The sequence below is a fragment of the Ranitomeya imitator genome, chromosome 3 (assembly GCF_032444005.1).
Source record: "Ranitomeya imitator isolate aRanImi1 chromosome 3, aRanImi1.pri, whole genome shotgun sequence".
NCBI lineage: Eukaryota > Metazoa > Chordata > Amphibia > Anura > Dendrobatidae > Ranitomeya > Ranitomeya imitator.
Genome location: NC_091284.1, coordinates 698,801,341 through 698,828,401, shown reverse-complemented (window position 1 = coordinate 698,828,401; position 27,061 = coordinate 698,801,341). Strand labels below are relative to the sequence as shown.

At 43.6% G+C, this 27,061-nt stretch overlaps 1 protein-coding gene across 6 annotated transcripts in view; it reads right to left on the bottom strand.

Annotated features, from left to right (window-relative positions):
- Positions 1–27,061, bottom strand: part of DTX3 (deltex E3 ubiquitin ligase 3) — a 103,349-nt gene that overhangs the window by 12,030 nt on the left and 64,258 nt on the right. For all 6 annotated transcript variants that reach the window (XM_069758572.1, XM_069758576.1, XM_069758571.1 and 3 more), the window contains 2 exons: positions 12,107–12,858; positions 3,240–3,457 (listed from right to left, as the gene is read on the bottom strand). In XM_069758572.1, coding sequence (XP_069614673.1) covers positions 3,240–3,457; positions 12,107–12,858 — 970 coding nt within the window. The remainder of the gene's footprint in view (positions 1–3,239; positions 3,458–12,106; positions 12,859–27,061) is intronic.

Sequence of the window (27,061 nt, the reverse complement as noted above, 5' to 3'; positions counted from 1 at the left end):
ATATTATTGGTCATGCTCCATACTTGGTTATCTAATTAATTATGGTATTCCTTTTTTAGGACAACTTATAAAAAAAAAAATCAAGGATAGCTAATATTTTTACAAACAAATTGGAAAACCCTAACAAATCATGAGTAAATAATGAGTAAAACGTATGAGTACAGTGCAGATTGCACAACCTTCAGGTCCTTCATGTTGCTTCTCCAAAGCCGTGCTTCACTCAACAATTAAGAGAAATATTACAACTTTTAAGAAAACCATACATCAAAAAAGGGGCCCAGTGAGTCTATGAGTGAAGACATTTAGTTCATGCTCACATAAAGAGTTGCATCTACTATATAATCGTCTAATTCTGTCTGTTTGTCTGTAATGGAAATCCCGAGTCGCTGATTGGTCGCGGACGGCTGGCGCGACCAATCAGCGACAGGCGCAGTCCGGCCGTAGTTCAGTCACGTTTACTGAACAAGTTCTCTCAGTCACAGTGCTACGTTGTTCACTCACATTTACTGAATACGTTCTGTCAGTCACAGTGTGATGTAGTTCACTCACGGTTAGGCCTCTTTCACACTTGCATCGCGGTAGATCCGTCGTTATGCGTCTTTTTTGGGAAAAAATGGATCCTGCATATGTGCCCACAGGATGCGTTTTTTCCCCATAGACTTATATTGCCGACGGATCGCGACGTATGGCCATACGTCGCGTCCGTCGTGCACTGGATGCATCATGTTTTGGCATCACGTCACGTAACGTCGCGTCCGCCCCCTCCTACCTGGGACATAGAATGGGCAGCGGATGCGTTGAAAAACTGCATCTGCTACCCACGTTGTGCCGAATTTGCACAACGTACGTCGGTATGTTGGGCCGACGCATTGCGACGGCCCCGTACCGACGCAAGTGTGAAAAAGCCTTACTGAATAAGTTCTGTCAGTCACAGTGCGACATAGTTCACTCACGTTTACTGAACACGTTCTGTCAGTCAGAATATTCTAAAGCACCCGATGTAGGTGAATCGGGCCACCATCTAGTTGGGTTATAAACAGGCAGACAAGGAAGCTGACCCTCTTGCTAGCTGAAAAAGGAGCAGAGATGAAAGCGCGTTGGCCACCATATTGGGCAGAAGCTTTCCTTTTAATTGCTAAATCTTATTGCTGTTTGCTTGGTTAGGCTGGAGTCACACTACAGCGAGATACGGCCGAGTCTTGCAGGTTAAAAACAAGCTCTGGCACCGGGACTACGGAGCAGAGCGTGCGGCTACGTATATTGCTATGCGGCTGCACGCTCCGCTCTGGAGTGCGGTGCCAGAGCTTGGTTTTAACCTGTGAGACTCGGCCGTATCTCGCTGTGTGTGATCCCGGCCTTAGAAGAACACTATAAGCAATCTGCAGACCATACTTACACCTATTTCAAATTTCTACTGCACAGATGGCTTATATGGGTAATGGAGAACTGAAATGTCAGGTCAAGTATATCATTTAGTAATGAGTGCTCAGCTTTCCAGCCAACAAACTGTCATCTGCTTTCTCTGCCTGTAGACACGTTGCGCATCTTCCGCCGGGATCAGCCGAATGATTCACTGCACCTGCGCGTAATTTGCGCAGGCGCAGTAAGTCAGACCGCGCCATCTTTGTGCAGACAGAGAGCGGCGGTCACATTAAAACTGTGCATGAGCTCCTTCTGTACAAAGATGGCGGCAGTCAGTGAATCATTCGGCTGATCCCGGTGGCGGCGTGTTCGCGACAGAGTTCAGCTGGTGGTACTGCGAAAGAGGCTGCGTGAGTGTTCGAGTGTGTGTGTGGTGCGATGGTGTTCACCTGTGGTACCACACAATAGGTTGGTACCAGCAGCAGTTTCCATATTGAGACACCCATCACTTGAGTCTCCCAATATGGCGGTCGGTGAACTTTCTCCGCTTGGAATTCTGGGATACGGTGACATCTAGACAGAACAGGAAATTAAAATATTACAAGGAAATTATATAAATAGACTAGATGGAGGCCCGATGCTATCGCATCGGGAGGGTGGTGACGTGCCGATGGGGGCATGATGCAAAGCCTGCCCCAATCGGCACATCACCACCCTCCCGATGCGATAGCATCGGGCCTCCATCTTAGTATACGGTATTTCCTCCTCTCCTCTAACCATCACCGCAGCTCTCCGCTCCTTGCACCTCCGCACACAGGAGCCCCGAGATCAGCAGCGCGGAGAGCAGCATCTCCAGAATCTATCTGCCGCGCCTGCTCTCATCCATGTGAGCCCCGATCAGCACTTTGTCCCGCCAACATGGCCGCCGCCGCCGCCGCTAGGATTGTCGGCGGGAGGAGTGCTGGGAGACAGGGGGCTGCAGAGAAGAGTGAGGGGAGCGATGGAGAGGAGCGAGGTGAGACGGGGAGCGACGGAGAGGAGAGAGGGGAGACAGGGAGCGACAGAGAGGAGCGAGGGGAGACAGGGAGCGACGGACAGAAGAGAGGGGAGAGGGGGAGCGACGGACAGAAGAGAGGGGAGATGGGGAGCGACGGACAGACTGGTACCACCAGTGGGTGACATATTGGAATACCCATCACTTGGGTATTCCAATATGGCGGTCAGTGTACTTCCGGAGCGGCGTGGTGGATTGTGGGATTCGAGGACGTCCAGACGGAAGTGGATGACAGACAATTTAAGGTAATTATATAAATAGATACTCTCATAGAGGCTGAATAGTCATATTCAGCATGACTTTCTGACAGAAGCTGTGTAATCATCATCAGTAACTGTGCTAGGTGCTAGGAGTTTCTATCCCCTTCCTGTGCAGAACTTCTGTTGTATGGCACATACAATTTCATCATTCAGTAGTTCTGTAGCATGTAATTCCAAAAGGGTCACTAAAAGATCACATGACCAATTTAGGAAAAGGAATCCATTAATTCTCAAATAAAAAGGAAGAAATTAAATAACGCATCACTATCTGAATTATATCTATAATAGGGAACTAATAATACTAAATAAAAAAAAAATCACTGCTACTTTAACTTGTAAAAATCCATGAAAACAGTATCAACAGAGACACTAAAAATACCAGCTTGCACCACAGGTGGCTTTAGTATACAGTGAGACATAGTGGTCAACCAAAATGCTGGTACTGAGCATTAAAATACAATAGACGGTCAAATGTCAAGTACCTAAAAAAAGACCTAAGAAAACCTAAATGTAATCCCAAGTGTAAGCCGTAAGGAGTAAAATCAATAAATGCTAATACTTACAACTGTGGTCCTCCTGTGCAATTAGTCTTGTGGTGAATGTCATTCCACGTTATGACATTAGGTCTTCCTGTGGTCATTGATGTCCCAATGGTGAAGGTCAAACGTTGGTCGAATGCTTTCTTAAAGAGTGTCAGCACTTTATTTCCTTCTGGACAATCGGGTAAATACGCCACACGAGTTGTTCCTGGATACCTCACCCCAGGATTTGGGTGCTCTGACTGCAGGAACAAAGTATGAAATGAAGTCTAAAGTGCTATGAACAGTACAACATATTGGTTACCTTTCCAAAATACCTACTACTGATTATAGACATTTATTTTACTTACTCATATATCACTATCATATTCTGCTGCACTTTACAAACATCGTCCCCGATGGGGCTCACAATCTACATTCCCGATCAGTATGTCTTTGGAGCGTGGGAGAAAACCGGAGAACCCGGAGGAAACCCACCCAAACACGGGGAGAACTTACAAACAGAAGATGTTGTAATGGTTGCATTTTAACCTAGGACCCCAGCTTTGCAAAGCAGCAGTGCTAACCACTGAGCCAATGTATTGTACCCAGGATGCTCTAAGATATTCAGCTGGCATTCAAATCACCTACACAGTGTAAGAAGATGCTTCTAGGGAGAGTACATTCATAACATTTTTTTTTTAAAATGGCGCTGCAGTGTTTGATGCAGTTTTTCAGCCTAAACGATAAGTGGATTCAAAATGTATGGGAAACATAGAAAAGGACTTGCTCTGTTCACCTCTGGATTTGGCTCAAAAACTGCATAAAAACTTCAGCGAAATTGTAGGTTAGTGTCACACAGCAATACCAGGATTCACAGAGGCTTTACTGTACTAAATTACGGTACATCACAATTCTTAACACATTTGTTGTACAGCAGCACCAATACGAATTGTCACAATTAATTTAGAAGTCAGATTTATATATGACTTAGGTCTTGGTTACGTGTAAGGTTCCGCACATGAGTAGGCTACTTACAGTACTTAAAGACACATGTTGCTCACCACTTCCTACTACGAATGTCACACTACAAAGACTGGGAATAGGTCTGGCCCCAAGCTTACAACATCCATTAAACTAGAGTTCTAGTCCTCTTCCTCTCTGAAGAGACAATTTGCATATTTCCCAGAGGAGCATTGCGGCTCTAAAGGCCCCGTCACACATAGCGAGATCGCTAGCGAGATCGCTGCTGAGTCACAAGTTTTGTGACGCAACAGCGATCTCAGTAGCGATCTCGCTATGTGTGACACGTACCAGCGATCAGGCCCCTGCTGTGAGATCGCTGGTCGTGTCGGAATGGCCTGGGCCATTTTTTGATCGTTGAGGTCCCGCTGACATCGCTGAATCGGCGTGTGTGACACCGATTCAGCGATGTCTTCGCTGGTAACCAGGGTAAACATCGGGTAACTAAGCGCAGGGCGGCGCTTAGTAACCCGATGTTTACCCTGGTTACCATCCTAAAAGTAAAAAAACAAACGCTACATACTTACCTATCGCTGTCTGTCCTCGGCGCTTTGCTTCTCTGGTCTGGCTGTGAGCGCCGGGCAGCCAGAAAGCAGAGCGGTGACGTCACCGCTCTGCTTTCCGGCCGCTGTGCTCACAGCCAGACCAGAGAAGCAGAGCGCCGAGGACAGACAGCGATAGGTAAGTATGTAGCGTTTGTTTTTTTTTACTTTAACGATGGTAACCAGGGTAAACATCGGGTTACTAAGCGCGGCCCTGCGCTTAGTTACCCGATGTTTACCCTGGTTACCGGGGACCTCGGGATCGTTGGTCGCTGGAGAGCGGTCTGTGTGACAGCTCTCCAGCGACCAAACAGCGACGCTGCAGCGATCCGGATCGTTGTCGGTATCGCTGCAGCGTCGCTATGTGTGACGGGGCCTTAAGTCTCCTCATCTCGACATGCTTAACATGTCACTCTCCACAAGGAGAAACGATACTATTTGGACCATCCATTAGAGCAATAGAAGTGGACTCAGAAGCCAAACCATCCCCTGATATAAGCCATTAGGTCACACAAGTATAGAGAATGCTGGATTCAGGCCTGGACTAGATGGAAATGCAACTGATCAGATGAAGTCCAAAGGAATACATAGGCCTGCAGGATCCTGTGGTTGTGCTGCTCCAAAAAGTCTCCATGTAGTCAAGGACTAAAGTCGCCATACACATAAGATGTCGGCCAAGCAATCGTTCGCTGTCAGCTCCCCTCACGAGTCCTCCATACACAGAAATACTCAATTTGGTAGAACGTTCCTGTGTACTCTATGAGACAGCCAGAGACAGACTTCTGGCATCGGCTTATCTCCCAGAGAGAAACAGGATGGATTCTTCCCTCCCCAATATAACGCTATCTGTTTGTGGAAAGAAGCTACAATAAAATAGGGCAGAGATCAGCAACTTGCTGCTGAAAACCTATAACCTGAAACTGTCATAACAGCCGCCTGACAGGCCGTGGCAGCCTCAGAGTGGTTGTCCAACTGCTGGGAACGCTGAAGGTTGCTGATCCATTTTATAGGAGATATTCCAAGTCAGAAATGAGAGCTCAGATTACTTTAATCTGGCATCTAATAGTCTAGAAATTTTCACCATCCCGAACAAAATAAATCAAATAATTTTAAACATTTGAAGACAAAATATAATACTGTACAAAGGGACTATTTGCTTGCGGCGATGTTCCATAGACGAAGGTTCGCAGAATCCAAGTATGAGTTAAAAGATAACCACTTTATTGTAAAACACACGTATAACGCATTTCAGTTATAATGAATGAGCCTCCCTCAGATTCCTTCATCATTGGTACCTAATTGAAGCTTCGTTTACAAGAGCTGAAATGCGTTGTACATGTGATTTCCGATAAAGTGGTCATTTTTCACTCCCATTTGTATTCTACGACCCTTCTTCTTACAGCATTGCTGCAAGCGAATAGTTCATTGTTTCCCATAAGAGTATGCTCAGACTGGGGGTCGAGTTGGATGATTTTGCTTGTCAGACTACGATGGCTTGAAGCTCCTGGAACTCACACCGTGTTTTGGTGCTACATAGAGATGAGCGAACTCTCTGAGAGAGGGAATGAGAGAGAGCGTTTTCCAGCTCCAAAGTTCGGGTCCCCATTGATTTCTGGGATTCGGGTTCTGGTTCAAGTTCAGGTACAGTTCTGGAGCCCGAACCAAACATTGCACTAAAGTTCTACTGAACCTGACGAACCTAAACTTCCACGGGTCCGCTCATTCCTAGTGCTACATCTGAAGTGAAAGTTGTGCCTACTTACTGCACAAGGTTAAAAGGTGAGTGGAGGACCACACTGTCTGTATGAAATTATTTATGTTCTTTGCAAACTACACTTAGCAGAACCCAAATGGCAGAATTAGCTGAGTAAAGCGGACCAGTTATCTCTCCTGGCATGTCTTCACTAGGGTCTATTCATATTCTCCCTGAAATATTAATACTCCTCCTTAATTTATGATAGAAATCCATGAATATTTGTCAACTATCCTTATTGAAAAAATAAGCAAGTATGGATTGACAAGGCTACGGGTTAGGTGGATTCATAACTGGCTCGGTGATTGTACTCAAAGAGTGGTAATAAATGGTTGTACATCCAATTGGAAAAGGGTTTCAAGTGGGGTACCACAAGGCTCTGTTTTATTCACAGTATTGTTCAACATTTTTAGAAAATTACCGTATCTAAATAGGGGAACCAAAGGTAAACTACGGTAATTAAATTTGCAGACGATGGAAAGGAGGGATAGCTAACACTAGAGAAGACTGAGAAAAGATTCAGAAGGATCTAGATAAGTTTGAACAATGAGCAGTGAATAATAGAATGGCATTTAACAGGGAGAAATGCAAGATTCTACATCTGGACAAGAAAAACGAAAACTACATCTATAGAATGGGAGGAACAGAACTAAACAACAGCACGTGTGAAAGACACTTGGGTATACTAATAGATCACAGACTGCACATGAGTCAACAGTGTGGTGCAGCAGCAAAAAAGGCAAACACAGATCTAGGATGTATTAAGAGAAGCTTAGAGTCTTTATCACGTGAAGTAATTATCCCCCTCTATTCCTCCTTGGTCAGGCCTCATCTGGAATACTGTGTCCAGTTCTGGGCACCACATTTTATAAAAGACATTGAAAATCTGGAGCAAGTTCAGAGAAGAACTACCAGGATGGTAAGTGGACTGCAAACTATGTCCTACAAGGAACGGTTAAAGGATCTGGGAATGTTTAGCTTGCAAAAAAGAAGGCTAAGAGGGGAATTAATAGCGGTCTACAAATATCTGAAGGGATGTCACAGTGTAGAGGGATCATCTTTATTCTCCTTCACACATGGAAACACGAGAAGCAATGGAATGAAACTGAAAGGGAGAAGATACAGATTAGATATTAGAAAAAACTTTTTGACAGTGAGGGTGATCAATGAGTGGAACAGGTTGCCAGGAGAGGTGATGAGTTCTCCTTCAATGGAAGTCTTCAGAGGCTGGACAGACATCTGTATGTAATGGTTCAGTGAATCCTGCTTTGAGCAGGGGGTTGGACATGATGACCGTCGAGGTCCCTTTTAACTCTAACATTCTATGATTCTAACTGGGCAATTCTATTCCCCTTTTAAACAGTGTGCATCCCTACATAGTCTACTCTAAGGCTTCATTCAAACGTCAGTTTTTCACGTGTGTCACATTCACTATTGCCTATGGTTTTCGTTTAAAAAAGTGGACAGTACACAGATGCCCACCATGTGCGGTCTGGTTTTTACAGTTTAGGGCTTGTGCACACGTTGCACATTTGGTGTGTTTTTGCCATTCAGATTTGCTAGTAAAACCTGAAACAATCCTGATGCCAGCAAAGTGAAAAAGAAACCTGACGTGCCATGTACACGTTGCTTACTTGTGACTTGCAGATTTGGTGGAGAAAATAATCTGCAGCAAGTCAATTCTCGGCACATTTTTGAAATGCTTTTTTCACCAATGACATCACTCAAATCAGTCAAAAACGCAGGGCAAAAACGTGCCTTTTCCTTTTGCGTTTTTCATGCCAAGAGCTGCAGAAATGGTGCAGAAATTTCTGCATCCATTTACTCATCGTGTGCACATAGCCTCATGTGAGAAAACTGGCTGCCACACTGTCGGTAAAAATGAACTGTGACCAAGCACTGATGACAATCTCATCCAAAGCACTGATAGATGAAGACATACACTGCGTGCACTCGAGTCACAAGAACCATGGAGAGATGGTATTAAACGCTAATTGTTCACGACCTTGGCCGGAGGATGAGAGTGAAGTCATCTCAACGTTAACCATTTCAATCCCGAGGGTGCGTCGGCTTCTGTGGCTCTCAGTTGTCATTACAAGATCTCGTGAAGACGACCGTAAAAATCAGACAACTGCTATCAGTCATTTTGACGGACAGCACTCGTCCCCATGTTATTCAACGAGTATGTGCACATGTCCAATTTTTTCCTCAGACCACTTGGTCCGAGGAAAAAAATCACAGCATGCACAATTTGACTCCAATAATAATTGGGTCACTCGCTGATCAGAGCGTCATTAGCATAATCAGAACGATTTTCTCGCATAACAGAAAAATGGTTGTGTGGCCCCAGCCTTATCAATATGTAAAAGGTTTAAAAACTCACTATATTCTGATTTTGCTTATACAGTGGGATACGTCTGCCCTTGACAATAAAAGGGATATATACCCAATGTGCCCCTGTTTTGCCACTACAGTCTATGGGCAGCTTGACAACGCACCAGAAACAAAAGAACAACAAGATGTCTCGCAGATATCACACTATACTAGTGTAATGTATGTGAAAGCGGTCACCCTGTGATCTGCAGGCTGTCGTGGCCATGTCAAGCAAGATGCAAAAACAAAAAGTCAGTTGGATTTTTTGCAAGTTGCTTGTCACAGTAATTATGGTGCGATGTTGAAGTGTCATTGTTTGTCCTTCAGATAAAACTGTGTTTAAGGATAACCTATCAGACAATTTATAAAGTTGGGAGGCCCAAACACATCAGATAGTGCTCTGTAGTTGGCAAAATAGAAGACAGAAACAGTAATAAACCACTTCTGTCTTCTCCCCGGGATCTGCTCCTGCTATATGGGAGATGTAAGAGCTTTAACCCTGTTCTGTAAAGTTACAATAGTCTGGGCTTAAGGTTAGACTTCCATGTTGAGGTTTTTTATGCAGTTTTTGAAGTCATAGCCAGAAATGGATCATAAATGGAAGTCACTTCTGATTTTTAGCTTCAAAAACTGCATCAAAATCCTAAAGATCAAACCCTAGAGGCCAGAAACAAGTACTGTAAATACAGTGGGTATGGAAGGTTTTTCTTTGTTAATAAATTTGCAAAAATTACTACATTTCTGTGTTTTTCAGTCAAGATGGGGTGCAGAGTGTACGTTAATGAGAAAAAAAATGAACTTTTCTGAAACTACCAAATGGCTGCAATGAAAAAGAGTGAAAAATTTAAAGGGGTCTGAATACTTTCTGTACCCATTGCATATGGTGCTTGGTCATTTTCAGATTTTAATAAAATTCAAGCAGCTGTTTGCTATTTTGAAGTGATAGCGACACTTATGATCTTGCTGCCAAGAAAAGGAAGAAACAGGCCAAAAATCAGTGGGTGAGTGAGAACATTGATAACATGTTTTTTATGTAATTTTTTGCATTCGGTAATTGATTGTCCGGGCTAATCCTTGGGATAGGTCACTAATATCGAACTGGTGCGGGTTTGATCAGCTGTTATGAGCACCGGTGATGGCCAGAAGTAAGCAGTGAACAATGCTGAACAGCACAGCTCCATAACAGTAGATCGGTGGAGGTGCCAGGTTTGGTGGACCCCTTCTAAATTAAACGCGACAGGCTCTGAACTTTGCTTTTCTCCTTATACGTTCCCATGATGAGCTTTTCTTGAGTTTTTAATGATGCAGATTTTCTGCGCCCATTAAGTAAAATAGGTTCCTTGTAGTTTTTCTAAAATACACAGCGTAAAAAAAACTCATCCTGGGAACGTAGCCGTAGTATTTTTTTTCAACTGTTTGCTACTAGAAAAAAAATAAATTGATCACTGAAAATGAAAATAACTTCATACTTTGCAGCCAATCTATTAAACTGAAAGACCAATTGCAATGAGCCCAAGCATCATGGATAGCTAGTGACCAAACCATTACAGAAATGGATTTACCAGCTCCAATTAATAAGTAGTGGATAATAGCAACGAAAAGGTCATGTTGTTTTTGGGGCCTTGCATTATGTATCATTTGTTTGCAAACACTCAACCAACTAAGCACTTGACATATCTGAGCAGACACAACTGAGATCAGTCCTGGAAGCGAAGAGCATGTATAAGTCATCACGGAAACACTCAGCCAGAAGGGCATTTCCACTTTAATCAACTTGATCAAGTGAATTAGTTTCGCAGCACGAATATAGACTGCAATATTCATCAAAACACCAGAGCTATACAATTATACTGGAGAACCCATTGCTTTACAGAAAACTAGTCAGCCAGCCTGGTTCCCCTAAATCGCCACCATGTCTCTACTCCATCCTATTTCTCCATTCTTACCATCCCCTTCCTGTAACTTTACGACATTTATAATCTTTTAAAAACTAGCTTCCTTCTGTGCTTTTGTTTTGTAAATGACTCGAGATGTTCTGCCTCCCTGGGCATACGCAGAGAAGAGCGTCCACAATGGTGACCAGTCTGCAAACCATGTCCTATGAGGAACGGTTAGAGGATTTGGGATGTTTAGCTTGCAAAAGAGAAGACTTATTCTCATTTGCAGAAGGAAAGACTAGAAGCAATGAGATGAAACTGAATGGGAGGAGACAGATTAGATATTAGAAAAAAATTTTGACAGTGAAGGTGATCAACGAGTGGAACAGGCGGCCAGGAGAGGTGGAGAGTTCTCCTTCCATGGAAGTCTTCCAACAGAGGCTGGACAGACATCTGTCTGGGATGGTTTAGTGAATCCTGTACGGAGCAGAGGGTTGGACCAGATGACCCTGGAGGTCCCTTCCAACTCCATCATTCTATGATTCTAGGGCAAAGTCAGTCAATCCAGGCAACTAGCATATGTATATGCAGGCCTAAAGGCTCTCCTCCTGACAGATGTGTATTGACTTTCGTCAATACTTCTGATCAGAGATGTTTGGCAGCAGCTTGCTCCCCTCTCCCAATTGAGAACATATATGCAGACTTTGTTAAACTGAGTGTGCATGTACAGGTCTGGCAAAAATTAAGAGACCACCACATCAAAACCCTGTCATGGGCAGCCCAATCTCCAGACCTGAACCCCATTGAAAACCTCTGGAATGTAATCAAGAGGATGATGGATAGTCACAAACCATCAAACATAGAAGAGCTGCTTACATTTTTGCGCCAGAAGCCATGTGGAAGACTGGAGGAAAGCATGCCAAGACGCAGGAAAGCTGCGATTACAAATCATGGTTATTCCACAAAATATTTCTGAACTCATCCTGAGTTAAAACATTAGTATTGTTGTTTCTAAATGATTATGAACTTGTTTTCTATGCATTATTGGAGGTCTGAAAGCACTGGCTTTTTTGTAATTTGTCCATTTCTCCTTTTCAGAAAAAAAAATGCAAAATGTATTGCTTGGAAATTCAGAGAAATGTTGTCAGAACAGTTTATAGACTAAAAGAACAATTTACATTTTACTCAAAAATATACCTATAAAGAGAAAAATCAGACAAACTGAACATTTTGCAGTGGTCTCTTAATTTTTGCCAGAGCTGTATATGGGGGGTGTTACAGCCATTTTTTATTTATTTATTTTTTTCATAATATATCTACAAAAATAAGTAAAACTTCTCTTACCCCTTGAATGCCTGGTGGGAAGACATACTGAATGATAATCGTTCCATATTTTTCATAACTAGGAAGCAAAAGACTGGAGTCCTTGGAAACTAACATTCTACCATTCTCAGGTTGGTTGCCCACAAGTTGCCCATAGAAGCGACCACACATTGGGCATGCTTTCTTTACTTGCAGAGCCCTGGTGATGCAATCCTCACAGAATGAATGCTGGCATTTCTCCAGGGTTTTTATGTTTTGGATCTCACCCAGACAAATGGGACACTGGTTCTCTCGGTCATCTTCTGCCTCTTCTCTTCGGTGGTCACGTGAATTCCCATGACTCCCACTTGCTCCCCCACTGGAACTTGGTAATCCCCGGCTGCTGGTACTTTGCTGACCTCTGCTATACACATTGCGGAGATGGAGCTCGCCCGCATGCTCACTGTTTTTATCCGTGTAAGCCATGCAACTTGAAATCTGATGCTGTTTGCAGGATTTCTTTAATTCTTTCTCAGTATCTTTTAGTAAAGATTTTAGAGCCTTTCTGACAAGTGAAATATTATGGGCAGTAACGTGGCTGTCAAAAGACAACCGCAGTACGTAAATCTCAGACGTTTCACCGTCAATCAGGATGCGAACTCCACTGTCCTCTCTGAGTCGGTTCAGTTTGGATGGAGTCTCTTTGTTGAGGAAATCCCAAACTGGTTTATGAACTGTGACTTTGTTCTTCGCGTTCCCTCCGCAGGCTGCCATTCTGGACCAGACAAAGGAAACTTTAAGAAAGAAGAAGAACAAGAAATTAGCACAAAGCTGAAAAAAAGGACCACAAAAGAACCCACAACGCTTACCAGTAATAACACTGACTTTACTGGTTTTACATGGGTTTATACTAATCACTGTATTTCACAACAAGAAACCCACTACTGATACATTATCATGGTTTGTTTTCGTGGATTTAAGATATATTGCCCCATATTACCTCTCTATGTGACTGCAGACCTGTGAATGCTGACACTGCGCACATTGCATGCGGTCAGGATTCTCTGGTGCCATCGCTGGGAGTGGCAAGCATGTGATTTGCATTCATGTGGTCACATGCCAACTAGGCGGGCACGGCCTCGCTCAATGCAACTGTACTGAGTCAGCTCGGATACGTCTAGTTGGAATGTGGCCAGGAGTATGCAAATCACATACTTAAGGTCAGAAGACTGCTCGTTTCCGATGCCAGAGAATTCGCACAGCACTGAGTAAGTACAAAGTGAGGATTCACAGGTCTGCAGTCACAAAGTGACTGCAGACTTGTAGCTTAAGACGGACGGAGTGACTGCAGACTTGTAGCTTAAGACGGACAACCCCCTTAATAATATGTATTACAGATTCTCCTCCGACACTTGTAAGTACAGCCGCCCTCAAAGACGGCACAGCTCTCCTGACCACCAATGGCCATTGGTGAAGGAGTGACCAGACCTGTCCATCAACCTATTTCAATTGGAAAATAGGTTTCCTGCTGTGTGAATAATGCTTTATAGTTTCCTAAGGTGCCCATAGAAATTAGATGAATGTTGGCTCAACCTAACAATTGAGGAAGGGGTGGATGACATGACGACCACGTTTATGGGGGAAGGAAAGGTCAGGAATGTTGGCTTTCGATATGTCCGAAACATTGTGCAAGGGAATGGAAGGGTTGGGCGTGTTGAATTTCAGTATGCTTGGTCCTTTGTTCTCAGGAGAGATGTCATTGTCAGAGAAGTCTGGCACCAGCACCTGACGCTCTCTCCAAGCGTGCAGGAGTGTGAGGATCTTGTCAGAACCCCACTATAATCAAGCTGGAATGGTCTCTTCAGATAGTATCGCTCCCATCACGAGCCATCATTGTACAACAGGCCATTATGCAGGGCTAATGTGGGGGTTCTGACTACACCAAGGAACAGATAATGTAGTCAGAGCATTCTTTTCTTTCTGATATGAAGAGCAAAGCAGCAATGATAAGCAGATGAAATATATGAGAAATAAGCCTCTCACACTGTTCAGTACTCTTACTGAATACTAATACCGTGGAGAAGGTAAGATAGAGGAAGGTTCGTCTAATATGTCAGAATAATGCATACAATCTTCACCAAGTTACATTCATTAACACATTATAAATGATAATGACCTTGCTCTGTGTTGATTAAAAAAATGCTGGATCAGAAAAATGTGTAATGCCAGAAGGATAAGAATAATGAACACATAATTCAGTGCCGCTAATGATCTACTAATCAGCTAATACTCTTTACAGGACTTGGCGTTTCTTAATAGAAACTACAGAATTGTATGAAATACCTGACCTGCATTCATGTCTGTCCCCTCGGGGTGAGAAAAACTGCAAAACCGGCCACTTCATGTGGGTAGAGTCCCGGTGGCAAATCGCAGTCTCACATTTACGCTACATTCACAAGACCTTACTCTCGGTGCAAGTGCCGTCTGTGGGGAAAACTCGGACCAATGACATTAAATTGGGCTGATCAGATGAGCATTTAATTCACACGGATGTGCGACTCATTCAGTTTAATGGTGACCTTTAAAAAATAAAAAAAGCAGATCCCAAAAGCATCCCACTTTTATGGCATTGCAATTCTTACCATTGGAATCTGTATTTGGTCCTGTACATTTTATTAACTGCTGATGTAAAGAAACAGATGCCATACGGATGACAATACAGGTGAAAAAACGTTCATTTTTTTTTTCCAGGATGAAAATTGAACAATTTTTTATACGCTCATGTGAACTTAGCCTTACAATAATGATGGATAGGTGTCCATTTTCATTCCTTGGTACCACCTATAACATGTGGGAGCAGGTCATCTACAGAAGATAATCTATGGTTTTTGTAAGGATCAGGATGCACTATTTCCTCTATGGCTACGTTCACATCACGCTGTAGCCACAAATTTGTGACTCCGGAAGGGCTTCTGTCTGAATCCCTGAAAAATCACATTCAGGAGTATCTGCGGACAGGGCCACTGACTTTTCTGGAGCAGACCTAGTCTGTCTGATCTCATTTTTGACAGTGTGCACCATTCTGAGTTGGGCACAAAAGTGCAGTGGACCACCATGTCTTTGTGCCAGTCTCAAAAAGGAGGACCTAGCCCAAAATAGGGACAGCAAGAGCGCAAAGTGACACCTCAGCTTCACTACAGTCTATGGACTCGTTCTTGAATCCTGCTTTTCAGGGCTTCAGAAGAAAGCCACTGCTAATAGGTGATGTGAACCTTGCCTAACATGTGAACATGTCCCATCATCATCAAAAAAACTGGATCAGTTTCAAACTGATAGAAAATTACAACATTTAAAACTGATGCGGATTTTTTTCAGCCAGACAAAAAAGTTGTGTCTGCATAAAACTGATTGCTCCTGGATCTGATTGTTATTGCAGTCAATGTGCAAGGATGGCTTCTAAATGTGCCAGTGTTCAATGAGTTTATTTGTTTATCGGATCTGATTACTAGACATGTGAACGCGACCTGAGACCTCATTCAGATGTCAGTTTTACGTACGAGAGCTATACATTTTTCACGGACAGAAGCCCTACCTCACTTATAGTAGATGGGGCTGTTCACAAGACTGTGCATTTTTGTAGATCGAGTGGTCAACACAAAAACACAGAGACACGTCCGATTTTGATCTGAGCCACAGATGCAAGTCTATGGGTCCGTGGAAAAAAAAATCAGACAGCACTCAGATGCCATCCACGTGCTGTTAATTTCTCACTAACTGATGGGATAAGCTTGAGAAACCCTCAACAAGCTTTTTTTGCATACGGAAAAAAAAAACCAGATGAAACTGCTGGTAAAAACTGACGCAATCACCAAACTAATGAAAATCTGATCCAAAATAGTGAAGAAAATTGGTCAGTTTTTTTTGCGTGCAAGAAAAATCAGTGACACCTGAATAAGTCTTAAGTAGTGTGATTTGGAAAGGATAGGGAGGATAAAAAATCCAATAACAGTTCTACTTGTCTACAAAGTTTACAAGGTTTAAAGGGATTGCCCACTACGCTATCATTGATGGCCTATTCTTAGTATAGGCCATCAATACCTAAATCGGTGGGGGCATGATACCCTGTACCTGCGCTGATCAGCTGCTACAGGTGGCGACCATAAGTTGTCGGATACTGCCAGGAAAGCAGAGGTTCCGTCATTTCTATAGTTATAGTATTTCCAATGACTGTCCATGGCCACTATTGTTTTGACACAGCTGCTGTTTTCCGGCAGCATCGGAGACCTGCCAGCGGCCACCACTGGTAACAGCTGAATGGTGGAGGTGCTGGGTGTTACACCCACACTGATTAGATATTGATAGCCTATACTAAGGGATTGGCCATCAATAAAAATGTAGTGGCCAATCCCTTTAACTCTACAATTTCCATAGTGCATAGCTGAGAGGGAAATATAAATGATTACGAACATGTAAAATGATTATTTTCAACCATTTCCTCCAACTTGGCCTATTTTTACCGACACTGTTCTGCGACATTAACGGAAGGTTTACGCATGCTAATTACACCACATTCCCAGCACTATATTATTTATATAATATTTGCTACCCCACTGATTAATGCAAATACATTATGTAAATGTGCTCTGAGCTCATTTAAAACCCAATAGTATTTATCTTCACAGGAGCCAGAGAAAGGTTCATTAGCAGCAGAAACATTGTGCATGATGGATGGCTAGTGGCTACCAGGTCATTGTTCACTCTCCATGCTCACTGCTCTTTTCCTACATCCTCTGTATTAGTTGTCACTTCACATACTAGAAATGCTAGCACTTGACTAACACTTGCCAAACCCCTCTGTGATAATGTAGGAAGTTCAATTGTTAATCAAGTTTATTTGCCAAGCGCAATCACAAATCAACCAGGAAGTTGTCCACATTTGATAAATACTGTCCCAACCTGAAGATTGTGGCAGAACAGGACGAACATATAATTTGCATCAATGTGTCCCAACTATACTCCAAAAGCAAATGTTGGTAGTAAGAAAGATTTTTTTGTCTTTTTAAGGGCCTTCAGATCGATCTCGAGTAATGGCAACTTGCTGAACAATCTGTAGGAATATTGATGTTATGTATGCCTAGATAGGTCCACCAGGGTCTTCTCCATCGTTATCTTCATAGTATCAAGCCACTGGATTGCTGATCTTCGCCTTGTTTCAACTATTCTTCGGGCCATGATGTCTTGCTCCAGTGATTGCTCTCTTCATATGATGTATATAAAGTAGGCAAATCAGAGCTTGGTGATCCGTGTTTCAAGTGACATATCTGGCTTGATTTGTTCCAGAATTGATTTGTTCGTTCGTCGTGCCATCCATGGTATTGATAGCATCCTTCTCCAACATCACATTTCATAGGCATTGATTCTTGCTCTCTCTTATTTCCTTAAAGCCAAGTTTTCACATCAGTATGTCACCACACAAAAGACCAAACTAGTGAAATGTTCCTCAATTTGAAAACCTTGTCCAATGACTTCATTGTAGATTTGCCCCTAGCTATTCACCTATTAACTTCTGCTGTCATTGCTGCATCTTGAGTGATCATCGATTCAACGTGTTCTGATCGTACCTGGCAGTAGTCAATATATTTGTCCTCTTTTGTCACGCTCACGCCCTGACTGGTGGGTGTGAGCTCGGGGGGTTTGTGGCCCCACTGTGCCACGAACCAGACTACCCTGGAAGGGGCGTGACTATGACAGCTGCCTTGGTCTTCACTGGAGCCTCTGATGGTGAGGTCAGACTTGAGCGGCAGGCAGCTGCCAGGTGCTACTCCAGGGTGGTGTCTGGCTGTGGCTGCTGATCCCACTTGGGAGACAGGAACATTAGGACAGGTGCGGGCGACTGGCAGATGAGCACTGCTGAAACTATCTGCATCTATAGAAGGTAGTGGTATCTATTGTTTCAGTATGGGGCAGTCACATCTTCACCAGGATCTGCTGAATGCAATGTTTGATTCTGTCACCATGTGCCGCTGTATTCATTCTACGGGAGGTGCTGGTGCTAGAAGAGATGTCGGAACCAGAAGCTCTGGATGGCTCTGTCCAACCACTACGTTTAGGGTGGCTGGGACATGCAGTGTCACCCTGTCTGGCAGGATGAGTGTGTGCTGTCCAGCTGGAGTTATCGGCTCCCTAGGGGCTCCAGCCAACCGGAGAGAACAACACCCTACTTAAGTTTTCAGCTTACTGCTGGAAGCTGCCAGGTATAGCTCTGTGCTTCTCTAGTCCTGTCTGTTTAGCTCTTGTGTAGTATCATTGTGTCCTGTTTTGACCTCGTCTTGTTTTACTGACTATTCTTACGTATTCTAATTTGGTAATTTTCCTGCCCTTTTGGTTCTGAACAAGCCACCTGACCACTCCTGCCAGCCTGCACCTCCGAACGGCAACTTATTCCGTAGCCCCAGCCCAGGGGTCCCAGCTTAAGTCCAGATCCCTGTAAAGGGTTAAACGGGGAAGGTCAGGGCAACCCCTGGGATCTGGTAAGCGGAGAGGCTTGCACTAAGCCTCTCCATGGTAGTTATTTCGGAGTTGATCACTGACAGAGCCACATTGCAGAGCCACCCTGCTTGGTGTAAGAGGTTGTTTAGCGCAGACACCCATTAGATAACCATCTTGTCAATGTCTGCAATCATTACTTAGTATTTGAAACCGTCAAACACCCCGATTTGTGAATGTTTGGAGGATATCTGTATTTTAGGTTTATCTCTATTGAACAGAACGGCAAACTGACATCTCAGTAAATACTAAGAAAATCCGATTTTTGACATAAATAATAGTTTGGCTGTAAACAGCACAGAATCACGTTGACTATCCAGCTGGTACTATGTGTCAAGTAATATTACAAGTATTGAGTTTTGGAAAGAACTGTCATGAAAAGAAGTCCTTTGAGGTATCAAGTGAACCATAACATATCTACCATCTATCTGATCAAAGCTGTCATATTTTATAAGACACGGGCAGACTCGTTGGTACAATATAAATAAATGAAATTGCGTTGTTCCAACCTAGAGCCCCAGCTCCCAGCAGTTCACCATCGGCCTCATGTTTGACATGATAAATAGCCTGCCTTTCAATCAATCACTACAAGTGTCCACACAACATGGCAGAGCTGACATTTCTCATGAGAGCTTGGAGACGGCCCAAAAAATGTTAACCCTGAAAAAAGAGTGAGAATGAAATAATTCAGTGTTTTTTTTTATTATTAAATGAAGTTGGTGACATCAGTCAACATTGTCTACTCTCCATTCCATCGGGATGACTTTGCCTATGTGAGGACATGATAGACTGAAGCCAACTAGAATAGCAAGAACTTTAACCCCTCTGTGACCTTAGACGTACTATCCCGTCCAGGTGCCCTGGGCCTATCTGACCCTGGACGGGATAGTATGTCATAGCGATCGGCAGCGCTCACGGGGGGAGCGCGGCCGATCGCGGCCGGGTGTCAGCTGCTTATCGCAGCTGACATCCGGCACTATGTGCCAGGAGCGGTCACGGACCGCCCCCGCCACATTAACCCCTGGCACACCGCGATCAAAGATGATCGCGATGTGCCGGCGGTACAGGGAAGCACCGCGCAGGGAGGGGGCTCCCTGCGGGCTTCCCTGAGCCCCCCGCAGCAAACGCCTCCCCCAAAAGAAATTCATGAATAGCTGGTTTTTGGTCATTCTTCCTCACAAAAATCGGAATAAAAAGCGATCAAAATATGTCACGTGCCCGAAAATGTTACCAATAAAAACGTCAACTCGTCCCGCAAAAAACAAGACCTCACATGACTCTGTGGACCAAAATATGGAAAAATTATAGCTCTCAAAATGTGGTAACGCAAAAAATATTTTTTGCAATAAAAAGCGTCTTTCAGTGTGTGACGGCAGCCAATCATAAAAATCCGCTAAAAAACCCACTATAAAAGTAAATCAAACCCCCCTTCATCACCCCCTTAGTTAGGGAAAAATAAAAAAAATGTATTTATTTCCATTTTCCCATTAGGGCTAGGGTTAGGGCTAGGGTTAGGATTAGGGCTAGGGTTAGGCCTAGAGTTAGGCCTAGAGTTAGGCCTAGAGTTAGGGCTAGAGTTAGGGCTAGAGTTAGGGCTAGAGTTAGGGCTAGAGTTAGGGCTAGAGTTAGGGCTAGAGTTAGGGCTAGAGTTAGGGCTAGAGTTAGGGCTAGAGTTAGGGCTAGAGTTAGGGCTAGAGTTAGGGCTAGAGTTAGGGCTAGAGTTAGGGCTAGAGTTAGGGCTAGAGTTAGGGCTAGAGTTAGGGCTAGAGTTAGGATTAGGGCTAGGGTTAGGGCTAGGGTTAGGGCTAGGGTTGGGGCTAGGGTTGGGGCTAAAGTTAGGGTTAGGGTTTAGATTAAATTTACAGTTGGGAATAGGGTTGGGATTATGGTTAGGGGTGTGTCAGGGTTAGAGGTGTGGTCAGGGTTACCGTTGGAATTAGGGTTAGGGGTGTGTTTGGATTAGGGTTTCAGTTATAATTGGGGGGTTTCCACTGTTTAGGCACATCAGGGGCTCTCCAAACACGACATGGCGTCCGATCTCAATTCCAGCCAATTCTGCGTTGAAAAAGTAAAACAGTGCTCCTTCCCTTCCGAGCTCTCCCGTGTGCCCAAACAGGGGTTTACCCCAACATATGGGGTATCAGCGTACTCAGGACAAATAGGACAACAACTTTTGGGGTCCAATTTCTCCTGTTACCCTTGGGAAAATACAAAACTGGGGGCTAAAAAATAATTTTTCTGGGAAAACAAAAAGATTTTTTATTTTCACGGCTCTGCGTTATAAACTGTAGTGAAACACTTGGGGGTTCAAAGTTCTCACAACACATCTAGATAAGTTCATTGAGGGGTCTAGTTTCCAATATGGGGTCACTTGTGGGGGGTTTCTACTGTTTAGGTACATTAGGGGCTCTGCAAACGCAATGTGACGCCTGCAGACCATTCCATCTAAGTCTGCATTCCAAATGGCGCTCCTTCCCTTCCGAGCCCTCCCATGCGCCCAAACGGTGGTCCCCCCCCCCCCCCCACATATGGGGTATCAGCGCACTCAGGACAAATTGGACAACAACTTTTGGGGTCCAATTTCTTCTCTTACCCTTGGAAAAATAAAAAATTGGGGGCAAAAATATAATTTTTGTGAAAAAATATGATTTTTTATTTTTACGGTTCTGCATTATAAACTTCTGTGAAGCACTTGGTGGGTCAAAGTGCTCACCACACCTCTAGATAAGTTCCTTAGGGGGTCTACTTTCCAAAATGGTGTCACTTGTGGGGGGTTTCAATGTTTAGGCACATCAGTGGCTCTCCAAACGCAACATGGCGTCCCATCTCAATTCCTGTCAATTTTGCATTGAAAAGTCAAATTGCCCTCCTTCGCTTCCAAGCTCTGTCATGCACCCAAACAGTGGTTTACCCCCACATATGGGGTATCAGCGTACTCAGGACAAATTGTACAACAACTTTTGGGGTCCATTTTCTCCTGTTACCCTTGGTAAAATAAAACAAATTGGAGCTGAAGTAAATTTTTTGTGAAAAAAAGTTAAATGTTCATTTTTATTTAAACATTCCAAAAATTCCTATGAAACACCTGAAGGGTTAATAAACTTCTTGAATGTGGTTTTGAGCACCTTGAGGGGTGCAGTTTTTAGAATGGTGTCACACTTGGGTATTTTCTATCATATAGACCCCTCAAAATGACTTCAAATGAGATGTGGTCCCTAAAAAAAAATGGTGTTGTAAAAATGAGAAATTGCCTGTCAACTTTTAACCCTTATAACTCCCTAACAAAAAAAAATGTTGGTTCCAAAATTATGCCGATGTAAAGTAGACATGTGCGAAATGTTACTTATTAAGTATTTTGTGTGACATATCTCTGTGATTTAATTGCATAAAAATTCAAAGTTTGAAAATTGCGAAATTTTCAAAATTTTCGCCAAATTTCCGTTTTTTTCACAAATAAACGCAGGTACTATCAAAGAAATTTTACCACTATCATGAAGTACAATATGTCACGAGAAAACAATGTCAGAATCACCAGGATCCGTTGAAGCGTTCCAGAGTTATAACCTCATAAAGGTACAGTGGTCAGAATTGTAAAAATTGGCCTGGTCATTGACGTGCAAACTACCCTTGGGGGTAAAGGGGTTAATAACTTTAACTTTCCAGTCCCTAATGGAAAATTAGTTAAGACCCCCATACACTTTAGATAGCCATCATTCGGCCAGGACCTATCTCGCATGACTTTTTTGAGCGCTACTGGGTTCTCCATGAGAGAGCCGCTGCCAGACATCTCTAGTGGCAGCTTATCTATTAGAGAACAAAAAGATCAGCAGTCTGAAATCAGACATGCCATATGATGTGGTGTAAGAATCGCAGGTCCCCATACACATCAGACTCGCGGACATACCCATTGATATTGATGGATTCGGCCAATGTTAGTCTACTGTGTATTGGGCCTTCACATGAATCGTATTCCACATGCATCATATCCCTATGTGGCAGATAAACCTTCGCCATTCCAAGCACAAGTTACCAACCTCTACACCTCAGATGCAGTTGCAATCAAAATCATTAAAATCCTATTGTTATTATTTTTTATTAGCAAAATTTACAGACTTCCTGCTACTTGCAATAAATCAAGGAACTTGGTTTATTGGAGTGGCCATCGCAGTTGCCACATAAAAAATGTCTGATGGTATTTGAGCAAGGCAGGTGCACTAGTGATCTGATGGCCATTGCTCATGAGGACTTTGCCAAGATTCCTCAGGAACGCTGCTAACAGCTGGTGTCTGGCTATAAATCACATTTGGAGCAGGTCATAACAGCCATAGGGGCTCTACTAAGTGCAAAATACAATTGTCATGAAGGTGTCAGATAATTCTGAGATTAGAGTGGTCATTAAAAATGGCATTTTAGCGTTGTATTTGGAGAAAATACTTGATAGATTTGTTGTGCTACTTAAATTGTTTTTGTCTAATTGGTTTACTGCAAAGCAGAAAATTTGTAAATTTTGCTAATAAAACATAATTGCAATGGGGGTTGAATATTTTGATTTCACCTGCACTTTTGGCACCAAAAATAACTGTGCAGGAGTAAGTTTACTAATTACAGGAGTAGATATCCCATCCCATGAAAAAAAAAGTTTATTGATGTCAGGATACTGTAAATGCTGTCCCCGTATCTCTGTGCAGGAAAAATAAAGATAGAGATGTCACAACACATAGGCAATGACCAAAATGGAGAAATCACACATGAATAATATTATAATGTCATGTCACAATGTAGGAATGATGCACACAGTAACGTCACGGAACTTGGATAATAACCACTATAAACTCATATTCAAGGGAATCTGTCAGTAGGATCAATCCTCCTAAGCCATCAATATAGGAATGTAGGTCATAGGAAGATGAATAAAATGATACCCGAGGCAGCACGGTGGCGCTGGAGTCCTGGGTTCAAACCCCACCAAGGACATCTGCAAAGAGTTTGTATGTTCTCTCCGTGTTTGCGTGGGTTTCCTCCGGGCACTCCGGTTTCCTCCCACATTCCAAAGACATACTGATCGGGAATTTAGATTTTGAGCCCCAACGGGGACAGCGAGGATAATGTGTGCAACCTGGAAAGAGCTGCGGAATATGTTAGCACTATATAAAAAAATAAAGATAAAGAAAAGAAAAATAAAATACCCTGATATCTATAATTGTAACTGACATCTTCCAGACTATGGGGAGGATGTTGCCTGGAAGATAATTCTGCCTCCAGATCTTATTTTATATAGGAGGGAGAGTTACCAGTGTGAGACAAGTAACTAACAGAGGATAGGAGATATCAACCTTGACAAACCCGTTTTTTGCAGGTCTCTGAGCTCTGCTGTACTGCAACACTATTGCAACCCTGTCTGCCTGTGAGACAAAACCAGGAGAGGGTGAAAAATGCAGAAGTGATGCACATGTTTCTATCACACTTTTCCTGTGATGTAAAATACTGACCAAATACTGAACATGTGAACATGGCATTATCTGCATTGAGATCAGGAGAGCAGGACAGAGAAGTACGCCTGTGCCGGAGCACGATTCCAGGGAGCCTGTGTGGATGATGTTGAGATGTGTCATCCACATGAAGCAAGGATGGCATCGCAAAAAGATGGGAGGCGCCGGACCAAGACCAGTGACACTGATCAGACCATACCGCCCCCCAGGTGAGTATAATAAAAGTTATTTTTCTTCTTTTACAGGTCAGATCGGTGTCTTATATGATGTTCAAGGTAAGCACACGGACACGGATAATTCCGGTACCAATTTTTCCGGTGCCGGAATTATCTGGACTTGTGAGACTGGCCTTATGGCAAGAAAAAAGCAGCTAAGTAAAGAAAAAGGAGTGGCCATCATTACTTTAAGAAATAAAGGTCAGTCAGTCCGAAAAATTGGGAAAACTTTGAAAGTGTTCCAAAGTGCAGTGGCAAAAACCATCAAGCCCTACAAAGAAACTGGCTCACGTGAGGACCGCCCCAGGAAAGAAAGATCAAGAGTCACCTCTGCTTCTGAGGATACTTTTATCCAAGTCACCAGCCTCAGAAATCGCAGGTTAACAGCAGCTCAGATTAGAGACCAGGTCACTGCCACACAGAGTTCTAGCAGCAGACACATCTCTACAACAACTGTTAAGAGGAGACTTTGTGCAGCAGGCCTTCATGGTAAAATAGCTGCTAGGAAACCACTGCTAAAGACAGGCAACAAGCAGAAGAGACTTGTTTGGGCTAAAGAACACAAGGAATGGACAGTAGACCAGTGGAAATCTGTGCTTTAGTCTGATGAGTCCAAATTTGAGATCTTTGGTTCCAACCACCTTGTCTTTGTACGACGCAGAAAAGGTGAACGGATGGACTCTACATGCCTGGTTCCCACCGTGAAGCATGGAGGAGGTGTGATGGTGTGGGGGTGCTTTTCTGGTGACACTGTTGGGGATTTATTCAAAATTGAAGGCATACTGAACCAGCATGGCTACCACAGCATCTTGCAGTGGCATGCTATTCCATCCGGTTTACGTTTAGTTGGACCATCACTTACTTTTCAACAGGACAATGACCCCAAACACATCTCCAGGCTGTGTAAGGGCTATTTGACCAAGAAGGAGAGTTATGGGGTGCTATGTAAGATGGCCTGGCCTCCACAGTCACCAGACCTGAACCCAATCGAGATGGTTTGGGGTGAGCTGGACCGCAGTGAAGGCAAAAGGGCCAATAAGTGCTAAGCATCTCTGGGAACTCCTTCAAGATTGTTGGAAGACCATTCCCGGTGACTACCTCTTGAAGCTCGTCAAGAGAATGCCAAGAGTGTGCAAAGCAGTCATCAAAGCAAAAGGTGGCTGCTTTGAAGAACCTAGAATATCTACTATATAATTGTCTAAGGGTCACTTCCGTCTCTCTGTCTGTCCTTCTGTCACGGTTATTCATTCGCTGATTGGTCTCGCCAGCTGCCTGTCATGGTTACTGCGACCAATCAGCGACTGGCACAGTCTGGAAGAAAATGGCCGCTCCTTACTCCCCACAGTCAGTGCCTGTCGCCCGCATACTCCCCTCCGGTCACCGCTAACACACGGTTAATGCCGGTGGTAACAGACCGCGTTATGCCGCGGGTAACGCACTCCGTTACCGCCGCTATTAACCCTGTGTGTCCCCAACTTTTTACTATTGACGCTGCCTATGCGGCATCAATAGTAAAAAATGTAATGTTAAAAATAATAATAATAAAAAAAACCTGCTATACTCACCCTCCGTTGCAGCTCGCGCCGGCCGCCATTTTCCGTTGCAGGTTCCGGTGGCAGAAGGACCTGCCATGACGTCACGGTCATGTGACCGCGACGTCATCACAGGCCCTGCGCGCCGAGGACCTGCCATGACGTCATGGTCATGTGACCGCGACGTCATCACAGGCCCCACGCGCCTGCGCTACAAAGACCTGCCATGATGTCACGGTTATGTGACCGCGACGTTATCACAGGTCCTGCGCTAATACCAACCCTGGGACCGGAACCTGCCGTGGACTACAAGGGCTCCCTCGGAAAGGTGAGTATATGTTTATTTTTTCACCTGTGACAAACCTGGCTGGGCAATATACTTTGTAGCTGGGCACTATACTACGTGACTGGCCAATATACTACGTGGCTCTGTGCTATATACTACATCGCTGTGCAATATACTACGTGGCTGGGCAATATACTACGTGGCTCTGTGCTGTATACTACGTCACTGGGCAATATACTACGTGACTGGGCAATATACTACGTCACTGGGCAATATACTACGTGGCTGCGCAATATACTACGTAACTGGGCAATATACTACGTCACTAGGCAATATAGTACGTGGCTGGGCAATATACTACGTGGCTGGGGAATATACTACGACACTAGGCAATATACTATGTGGCTGGCCAATATATTACGTCACTCGGCAATATACTACGTGGCTCGGCAATATACTACGTAACTGGGCAATATACTACGTGGCTGCGCAATATACTACGTCACTAGGCAATATACTTAATCTTAAGCTTAATGTTTAATAAAAATAGTTTTTTTTGCAACAGTTATTTTAGTTTCATATATCTAATAACTGTTGGACACAGTAATGTTTCTGCCTTGAAATGAGGTTTATTGTACTAACAGAAAATGTGCAATCTGCATTCAAACAAAATTTGACAGGTGCATAAGTATGGGCACCCCACCAGAAAAGTGACATTAATATTTAGTAGATCCTCCTTTTGCAAAAATAACAACCTCTAGTCGCTTCCTGTAGCTTTAAGTGAGCTCCTGGATCCTGGATGAAGGTATTTTTGACCATTCCTCTTTACAAAACAATTCCAGTTCAGTTAAGTTTGATGGTCGCCGAGCATGGACAGCCCTCTTCAAATGATCCCACAGATGTTCAATGATATTCAGGTCTGGGGACTG